Genomic DNA, 10782 nt, shown 5'->3' with positions numbered 1-10782 from the left:
GTTTTGTGGGTGTGAAAAGAGAGAACTTTTTTTTTAAAAACAGCAAATTTTAGTAGAAAACCTCAAACAAGACATGAAATATGCCAAGCGAGATAACATGATACATAAGGGACAAAATAAAAAACAAGGAGCTAGAACCAAGCCTCCTGAAACAACCAAAAGAAACCATAGCAAGCCACCTAAACGAGGTCCATAGCTAGAGGGCACTCCACAGTCTCCAGGCCACCAAAGACAACATCAACACAACCTATGAAGATGCTACTAGACTCTAACTCCCGATCTCGAATCAAAAGTGATCGACCCATCGGAGTCCAAGAAGCAGCTAGAGAACTTAAAAATAAAAAATAAACAAGTGATGATGGGGGAAAATAAATGATGAGACGGAAAGAAACGCAAAAGAAAAAAGGAGAGAGAATTGGAGAGAAAAAAAAGAAGAGTAGAGTTAGAATTTTAGATTGCCTGTTTATTTATTTTAAAGATTAAATTTTAGAGATTTAAACAATTAAAAAATAAATAAATATACATATTATAAATCATTGTATCCACAAATATTAGGAATAATATCAATTGTACCAATTTTTTTTAGATAGATGAAATGATAAGTTATTGAAAATTCAGACACACAAAGTAGATGATTGGGATTTAAACCTCGTTCATGATGTCCAACTTAACAACTTTGACATTTTTACCGGTTAAATTATAAACCCAACTTCACACAGCAGAACAATCCCAACCCTTAATTTAAAATCAAATGACTCATATCAATTACTACGTAATACATATATGATTTGACAATAAAACAATCTGATATAATATTTTGGGATTTTGGTCAAGCAAGATAGCTAGCATATTAAATGCTATTTCTTTTTTTTTGGTTTATAACCCTCTGATTCCTAGGGGAAAGAGGCTATAGTAGTCCAGAATTGAGTCGCGAGGTAAGTAAAGTCTGACCAAGATATTGTTTTATCCAGGAATCGAGCTCAAGTTCTCCTGAAATCCGTCCTTTTGGTGAAACTCGTTAACCACTTGAACCCAATAACTTAGTTTATTAATTTAGGCTATGTGATTAGACAGATGTAGAACTTAATTAGGCAGCTATAATTTAGGTCCTATGATTAGTTTGTATCTCTACTCCCTCCGTCTCACAATGAGTGACCCATTTGGACTATATGCACTATTCATATATCTTGCTTTGACCATATTTTTCTACTAATAAATAAAAATAAATATTAGCATATAAGATATTGGTAGATTCGTCTCGATGAGTATTTTCAAAATATTACATTTTTATAATTTTTACTATTATGATACAATTAAAAATATTATTCGTCAAAGTAATGTGTTGGGATGCGTAAAACAACCAATTGAATCACTCATTGTGGAACAGAGTTAGTATATAATTAGCAATAGCCTAATGGAATAATCACCTGATTTCTCACTTAGTAGAAACTTGTTACTGCGTGCTTTCTGCAGAAAATCCACTTTGGTCTTGTAGTCCACTATAATGGCAGAGACCCTCTTGTTTTTGCTACTCATTCTTCATTATAGCTTACATAATAATCTTCTTCACCACCACCATTCTCCACCTTCCACCAAGTCCACCAGCAATCCCTCTAATAGGCTACCTCCACCTCCTCACTCCATCCCTTTACAAATCCTTCAACTCCATCTACATCAAACATGGCCCTCTCCTCCACCTCCGTCTCGACCCCTCACGCAACCTCCTCCTTGTCTCCTGTGCCTCGTCCTCCGCCTCCATCTTCAAAACAAATGACATTTCCTTCTCTTCTCGACCGACATTTGCATTCGCAGACAGGCTTCCTTATGGCACATCTGGCTTTATCACCGCTCCTTATGGCCCTTACTGGCGTTTCATGAAGTAGTTATACATGACAGAGTTGCTGAGTGGCCGAAAACTGGAGAGGTCGATGAGCATAAGAAGAGATGAGATTGAGCGTTCGGTAAAAAGGGTGTTGGAGAATGTTGGTGTTGCTACTGTTGTTGATTTGGGTGTTGAGCTCATGAAGTTCACCAACAATGTTACTTGTAGAATGGCCATGAGCACCAGGTACCTGAGTTATAATTAGTCAATGGTGATTTATTGTTGCATACTCTTTTGTGGGAGCCAAAAGTGAGAAACTTATAAGGGGGAAATTTGGTAAAGTCTAACTCAGGAATTGAACTCGAATTTAGGGGGGAATTCGTTAACCACTTGAAGTCCATCATTTGTTATTATTTATTTTTCTTCAATTGAAGAATTTGGAAGTTCAAAGTTAAAATTGATTTTGGTATATTTAGAGGTTTGTGATTATAATTGATTTTGCTTCTAAAATTGATGAAATAAAATGATCCCAATGAAAGGTTCAGAGCTGGTTTTGAGGTTGATTCCGTACAAGTTACCAATCAAAGTCTATTCAAGAGGGGTGTATTAGAAATAGATCCTAAGAGGGGTGCATTTTTCAGAATGGAAAAGTTGAAAATGTTATTTATATATATATATATCCAAGATTACACACCTTCTTTTTGGTAAGTTTCATTTATCATATACTTATCTTGATTGTTACACACCTTCTTGTTATTTCCCATTTAGTATTTTATTGGAAAAATGCATCATTTCTCTTTAGACATGCTTAAACTACACACTCTCTTTACTAAAAAAAAAAATGACACAAGATGAGAGAATATTTGGAGATAATTTTTTTTTTTTTTGAGGGAATTCAAATTTTTCTACATAAAATTTACAAAGACAAGTTCGAATTCCCTAAAAAAATTACATTATTTAAATGACATCTCCACCTCTCTCTTTTACAAAATAGAACGAGTATGTGTTAATTGTAGGGTTGGTTTAAGCTCAACTCTCAATTTAAGATGATATAGAGTCTGGTTCAAGATCCGTTAGACCACCTATTATCAGGTCCGGTATCGGGTCATCCACCATTTATATCCACACACCAAGCTCAACATGGGTGTAAAGAAGTGTTTTAGAAGTCCCTCATTGGATGTGAGATGACCTGAGCATACAAGCCAGATTTGTATGGTTGTGTTAGGTTCAACTCCCAATTCTAAGAAGTGGAGTGGGATTGAGGCATAATGCAAGGATCAGGATCCTCTACAGTCAGCTTCGGTGTAGCCAACTATAGACCGTTAGATCTAAGAGAGAGATAAATCAAGTAAGGATTAGGATCTTGTTTGTATTGTGTCTAACTATAATATGACTCTTGTGACAGGATCTATTCATTGCAGGCACAGAGACTTCAGTAGAAGCTATGCAATGGGCAATGGCTGAGCTCCTTAACCATCCTCACAAGGTAAGAAATGAGATAGAGTCAGTCACACAGAATGTTAGGCTAGTTGAAAAATCAGATATCCCAAACCTGCCATATTTACAAGCAGTGGTAAAAGAAACACTGAGACTTTATCCACCAGGACCAGTAACAACAAGAGAATGCAATCAAGACTGCGAAATTAATGGCTTTGATATACCAGCAAAAACAGCAGTAGCAATCAATTTATAATGAGGGATCCAGAAATTTGGGAAGATCCAAATGAATTTCATCCTGAAAAGTTCTTGAAAGAAAAAGATGATCAAAGTAGTGATTATGATTATCAGAATGATGATAAAAGAATGGAGTTCAATTTTGTTCCATTTGGAGCAGGAAGAAGAGGGTGTCCAGGGACAGCACTAGCATTTAACTTGATGAACACTGCTGTTGCTGCTATGGTCCAGTGCTACTTTTAACTGCAATGTATTCTAAAAAACCACAAATATTTCAGAAGTATACTTTCTGATGACATAATTGTTCGAAAGTACACTTTCAAACAGTTTCTCCCATAATTCAATAGAATCAAGATCCATCTTTCTCACTATAACTAAAGATTTAAGAAACTGAGTTTGGAATGGATTAACTTATAGGCGAGGTTTCATTCACCACATATAGACTCAATTGAACAACATGAAATACATTGGCAGCACTGTCTAACAATACAATAGATGTTTTGAATTATGCAGCCGCATTGCATTGTGATTATAAACTGCAATAGTATCGTAGCATTTATAATAGCTAACTTCAATTTGAAATTACGAATATAGTGACATCGAGTTCTGCTTAACTCTTTTTTCAGTAACCTTAATAGGCTAGTCTACTTTTTGTGAACTTAAAATTGTGCATATGGTCAAGGGTTTTACATGAAATGCTTCACCGATAATGCAGAGTTTTATTTCAGAAAGTTTACGTAAGACTTTATTTCATCTTATCTTTCAGAATAGTACAAGTTAAAGCACAAATTAAATGTGCATAATTTTGAAATGATAAGTAAAGAAAATTGCCACAAAAAAGGAAGTAAATATATCACATTGTCATTTAAGCATCTCAACTCGCATTTAGGAATATTCAATTCAATCAGCAAACACAAAATGCGATTTGTTTTCATCAAAGTGAAAGTGTTAATACATAGGAGTAGCTTGGTTAGCATACATAGAAGGTGTTTTATAGTGCAAACATTTACACCTAGGCCTAGGCCCCATCTGCCTCAAGAAAGGGGTTTGCAATCTCATCTGTACCATCAGTTGGGGACACAAGCATCACAGCAGTTCCCCTGCAAACCTGCATTGCGACAACAAGTTTAGTTCTAACAATGATAATATGCCCAAAAATAATCATTTATATAATTGTTTTGGCCGTGTAAATTGTGAAAAATGCTTTTGCAACATATGCCATTAATAAGGATCTGCAAATTTGATGTAAATTTTAAATTTAGCTCACATGAATAGAAGGAAAGTTGCTTTTCACTCTCAATAAACATTAAGCATGTTGAACCATTACAAAAATAAGTTATCATCACTATTTTAAAAAGAAAATCACAACTAAGCAAACTATATATATCTTTCCATGCAATTCCTCAAAACACAGAAAATGCCTAAATTTTCTTATTAGCATTTTGCCTTGTTTGTAGGTTACTGTTGAGAGATGAAAAGGAGAAAATCATATATTTGCATGCAAACAAGAACTTTCCATCAGTTCCGATTAATAAGTGCTTCCCTTTTCTTATCTATTCATCTGACTTAACTCATGAGTAGCTAATTAGTTTATCTAGAAAATCAAAACATCTGTGTGACAAATTATGTTACCATTTTCATATGTTTTGTAAATAAGCATTTGAATAAGAAATTAGAAAACAATTACAGTACGCTGATAAATAGACCAGACGTTTATCCATGCAAGTTAAATTTCAGCAATTGATGTTGGGGAAATTTATGTTTTAGAATAGATTAGATGGGGGGAAACGAAGCATACAATTAAGCCAAGACTTCTGGTCTGATCTGTAGTTTTCAGTGGATCATCAGGATCTGCAGCACAAAAATAAAATACATTGGTTTTGGTTATGAATTGAAATGGGAGATTTTATAAAAGAAGTTAAGATGGTCTTATGTTAATAAGACAATAACTAAATTGTTACTTTGCAGAGTTTCCTTCTCAAGAGCTACTTTGAGAAATTAAGCGTGTCTAGGCAAACAAAGCACAGTTTCACTCTTTCATGGATGACTTCTTTACAAAATTGTATAACAACTCTATTTATGCTATCAAATTACATCAGAATGAACAAGCTTAATACAGTTGACATGAAAGGCTTAGCATGTTGCATGACTGAACTTTCAAGCAGGCAATCATAATGATGTTGACATTATACACATTGCAAATCAGATAAGAAAAGATAATCAACTCCAAAGAGTTAAAGCACTATTAATGTAGGCAATTTCAATTGAAAATTGATGTTAACACTAATAATGTGTGCTACTTTTAATTTATTATTATTCAAACAGGGTTTCGCACTCAAGAATTAGGTATTGTGAAAAATACAAAAAAATGTCAACTTACAGAAAATCATATTTATGACAACGGCTTTGCTGTAGAAGCTATTTTCTAGCTTTTGCAAAAGAACCAAGACTAACCAAGTTATTGGGCACAAGTGGTCAATGAGCTCCCCCTAGGACGAATTGTTCGGGAGAACCCGAGTTCGATTTCTGGTGGGAACAATTCTTGGACGGGATTTACATTTACTTACCTCGCAGTCGAACTCTGGATTACCGGGGGCCCATTCCCCTGGGAATCAGAGGGTTAATACTAAAAAAAATAACTAAGACTGTTTTTTGCTTCTATTCCTTGAAAAGTTTATCTAATTACAATATAATTTTTTTAATTTAAAGCCTTTCTTTTTCTTTAAAAAAGCACCAACAATCATGACCTGAATTTGATTAACTTTCCCTTAACTTCCTCTAACCCTGAATCCTTACAAACCATTTTGTTTCAATGTGTTATAGGAAAGATGAACTCACGGGCACTATAGCAACACAAAATTCATAAATGTCTAAGAGTCATGCATAGCAATGATATGTCTCCTAGGTCTCTAGATGTAGTTTTTAAGAGAATTGGTTTTGCCATCCAATAAGGTTTAGCAGCACAATTTGTTGCTCATTTTCTTTTCATTCATATGTAATTATCTTGAATATATATACAAAAAGATATTATTGAAATGTCAAAATATATGTGATTGATTAATCTAATTACTAGAAGTAAAAACAAGGTGGTGGTACTATTACTATGTAGTATTTACCTCTCAGAAACTCAACAGCTTCGTCGAGGACGAGGTTAAGTAACTGGTCATATCCTTTCAGAGTACCTGTCACTGCGATTCAACAAATTGTAATATGTTCAACCCGATTTTACATAAATGTATGTATCCAAACAAAATCCCTTTACATTTAACTCTATTTTAGGTGGAATCAATTTTCTACAAATAATTGATTGAAAATAAAATTCTAGAAATACAAAACACACTGAGTGGATTAGTTACCTTGTCTACCACCAGTAAGCTTGACTTGAACTCCTTTATCAACAAATTTAGCCAAGTCAAGAACCGTTTCTTTTCTCCCAGACTGGTAAAAAAAAAAAACACAAGTTAGGTCTTTTTTATTTTGTGGTATGTGAAGATTGAAGAAAGATGCATACTGAAAGAGTGTTGATGAGAATGAATTTGGAAAAGAAACTCACCATGGTCTGATGTCTTTTAGTTTCCCTCACTCGTACTCAGCTGCTTGTTGTCTGTCTGCAGAGACAGAGACAGAGGAGTTTTTAGGTAAGCCAGTCGGGTCGGGAGAGTTTTTTTTTTTTTTTTTTTTTTTTTTAAATTACACTATTTTTTTTTACTAAAATAAGTAAATAACTATATTCATTCATTCCAATAATCGATTTAGTACGTACAAATTCAACATCGCCAAAAATAAAATGAATGAATCTGCAACAAACTCACAGCATCCAACAAGTTAATAACATACAACGGCGAAATGTCTACGATTAATCTGAAAAAATTAAAGTCATAAATGTACATGCTTCATGATCTACAAAGATGATGTCCAAATCATTGATTGAATCTGCAATTTATTGAAGGTTATCTTTCAATATGAATTAAACGAACACCGCAACAAGACGGAAAATCAAACGTTGTACCAAGACGACGAACAACACAACGCCGCATTCAGACGACGAAATCACAACAACAACTAAAAGACACAATCAATGTAAAAATCACTTATTTAGATTTAAAGCGGAGAAAAAAATATGCAGATGGGTGATTTAAAATCACTTCCTCACCGGTAAAGGAAGAAGAAAACTATTAAAAAAAACAAACTAGGCGGCAAGGAAAGAAAGGATGGGGCGTATTTTATTTTCTTTATTTCGTTAATTTGATTCAGGCCAAGTGCTGTGAGTTATACTCATAGTCTTAAAAGGATGAGGAAGATTATAAGGAATAAGTATGACAGGCCAAGTGCTGTGAGTTATACTCATAGTCTTAAAAGGATTGAAGCCATCAGAAGCAACCCCTAATCGAACATTACGAGGATCCAATGAAAATGTTGGATATCGAGAGTTAAATTCCTTCCAAGCAAGTGAGTCAGCCGGATGCCTAAGAGACCCATCATTCAATCTACCCTCATGGTGCCATCTCATTGATTCAGAAACTTTAGATGACATGAATAACCTTTGCAACCTCGGTTTCAAAGGAAACCAACGAAGAATTTTTGCGGGCAAGTTCTTTTTCTTTTCAGAAGTCTCTTTTCCATTAGCTTGTACATCCTGATTTGTTGTTTTCCACCTTGAAGTACCACACTTTGAACATCTTTGGTCATTGATATGTTTATCCCAGTACAATATGCAATCATTAGGACAAGCATGGATCTTTTCATACCCCAAACCTAACCCTGAAATCATCTTCTTAGTTTCATAGTATGACTTTGGTAAAACATTTCCTTCTGGTAGAGCATCTCTCAATAAATCTAATAACATGGAGAATGACTTGTCACTCCACCCATGGAGACACTTTAAATGATACAAATGTACCATAAAGGATAGTTTGCTATAATTCTTACAGTTTGGATAGAGAAGCTGCTCATTCTCTTTCACCAATTTATAAAATTTAACATTTTCTCCTACTTCTGGATTCCTTTCACCTTCGCCAAAAAATCTCTCTTCTAAAGGAGGTATTGTAAAAACATCACGAATCAACCCATCCATGTCATGTCCCATTTCTAAATGTTGTTCAGTTGTGCCACTTGAAGTTGTGGGTTCTTCACCATGAAATGTCCATTTTGTATAACCTCTAAGGAACCCACGTCGCGGATCAGTTAAATGTTCATAAACACTAGAGCGAGAATGTGACTGTAAGTTGGCACATTTTATACAGGGACACATTATTTTTCTGCTGCCTTCAGAATTTTGAAAAGCAAATTTAAGAAATTCATTAACCCCTCGAATATATTCTGGACTTTCTTTTGTCGGATCACGGATCCACCCTTTATACTCCATTTGACAAAATTAACTGAAACACTTTAACTAAATTAACTAAAAAAATTAATGTAAAATGCAATCTAATATGTTTATCATCTGAAATGAAAATAAAAATAACGATCAATAGAACTAAACGGGTCCTTAGAGATGGCAACAAAGTATTGACTCTCTCAAACACACTATCAACAGATTTTTGTTGTCTTATTTTTGTTCAACTAAAAAGATGTCTGTTGGGATTCTTCATCAATCACAATCTCTGAATCCCATTGAGTTCAAATAACCAAATGCACATAAAATAAAAAATATTCACACTGTTGAAAACTACATAAAAGGTTTGGTTTTTTTATTCTTGCAAGCTATATCAGAAAATCACTATCTAACATGGCTACCAAAATCCTCAGAACATCACATATAGCAGTAGCAACTATAGCAGTAGCAACTATACCAGAACATAACACAACTCAAAACAAGAAAACTATAACAGTATATCATAGTTGTTGAATTATCTTTCCAAAACACTTTTAACAGTAGGAATGTGTTCTTTAGCCTCTTGTGTATCTTAATCAACATTCATTATACATGCCTCAAACATGTAGAAAGAAATTGGAGAAACATTTAAATTGAAATTAGACCAATGCAGAATACATGTTAAATTGAAACAGAACAAACAACCAATTCATATAGTAACACCAAAGTGTTGATACTGAAAAAAATATCATACTATAAAATATATGTTCAAAACATATGAAGGAGCAGATCCATCACATCCAGTAGTAGCATATAAAGAAACTAATAAAAATGCTATGTCTGCGTTTACGAACTAGAATCAAAGCAAAATTTAAGGAACAATTGAAACAATTGAAGTAAAATTGGGGAACAATTGAAACTAAAGCTAACCACAAATTTAAGGAACAACAAAATCAATTAGGGTTTTTATATGGGATTTGAGGAAGAACACACAATTCAAATTAAAGCTAATGACAGATGTAAGGAGCGACAAAATCAATTGGGGATTTTATATGAGATTTGAGGAAAACACAATTGAAATTAAAGCTAACCACATATTTAAAATTAGAATACAAACCTTTCTTTTCTGCAACAATGGAGAGGAATTGAGAGGGTTCCGGAAACAATAGAGAATTGAGAGGGTTTCTGCAACAATGGAGAGAGCAACAGTTAACCTGAGAGCAGCGGAATTGCCTTCGTGAAGAGCGATGGTTAACATGAGAAATTACCTCGCGAAGAAGGACGGCAAAGCGGCGAACAGTGGGAGAGAGCGGCGGAGAAATTACCTCGCGAATTGAAGAAGGACGGCGAACAGTGGGAGACTGAAAGATTAATCAGTGGTTCTCAAATTTAAGAATGAAATTTTCTCAAATTTTTAGGGTTCACATGTCCCGCCAATGTGAAAAAGTAGTGGGAAATATTTTATACTAAAAGAAAAAAATAATGATAGAAGAACCTATACCATCGGCTATTCTGAACCTATACCCACTGTTTTACTTGCCGCCGCTAAATTTGTCCGTTGGTATATGGCAGATTTGTTGTAGCGAAAGACACATTATAGTAGTGTTATTTCAACAACAACTTTTGGGACAAGAGAATAATTTCATTATCCGTGTATATAAAATAAATCTTTTATTAAATGATGTGGCAAGAGAAGGCTAAGAGTGTAATTATTCTCTCTTTGCTCTGCTAGGGTTTGAGACTGCTGCGCCACCCTCTCTCCCTCTTCCTCCCAAACCACCATCTATGTTGTCCCTAGCACATTAGCCACCTTAACTTTCTTTCAATACTCATCATTCTCTGCCACTTTGATGTAGAGGTGCTGGTGGTGGTGCGATGAATGGCGTCGGCCTTCTGCACCACCTTTCTGTTGGAAGTAAGCCCTAAAAGCCAATCTATTTGATAGTATTTACTTTTGTATTGTGACTTGATT

The 10782-nt window shown here is 34.5% G+C and overlaps 1 protein-coding gene and 1 pseudogene across 1 annotated transcript; one reads left to right on the top strand and one right to left on the bottom strand.

The window, feature by feature from the left end:
• The first annotated feature begins 1505 nt into the window (after window positions 1–1505).
• Window positions 1506–3753, top strand: LOC123896018 (annotated as a pseudogene).
• Window positions 3754–4337: 584 nt separating this feature from the next.
• Window positions 4338–10246, bottom strand: LOC123897250 (sm-like protein LSM7). Its single transcript, XM_045947809.1, has 7 exons — window positions 10079–10246; window positions 9928–9995; window positions 7050–7104; window positions 6853–6934; window positions 6613–6684; window positions 5295–5347; window positions 4338–4604 (listed from the first exon to the last, which is right to left on the bottom strand). Exons 3-7 carry the CDS (start codon window positions 7050–7052, stop codon window positions 4515–4517), a joined length of 300 nt encoding a protein of 99 aa, XP_045803765.1. The 5' UTR covers window positions 7053–7104; window positions 9928–9995; window positions 10079–10246; the 3' UTR covers window positions 4338–4514.
• Window positions 10247–10782: the final 536 nt, after the last annotated feature.

The sequence above is a fragment of the Trifolium pratense genome, linkage group LG7 (assembly GCF_020283565.1).
Source record: "Trifolium pratense cultivar HEN17-A07 linkage group LG7, ARS_RC_1.1, whole genome shotgun sequence".
NCBI lineage: Eukaryota > Viridiplantae > Streptophyta > Magnoliopsida > Fabales > Fabaceae > Trifolium > Trifolium pratense.
Note: the sequence above shows the minus strand (reverse complement) of the source record. Positions and strands in the feature narration are given on the sequence as shown.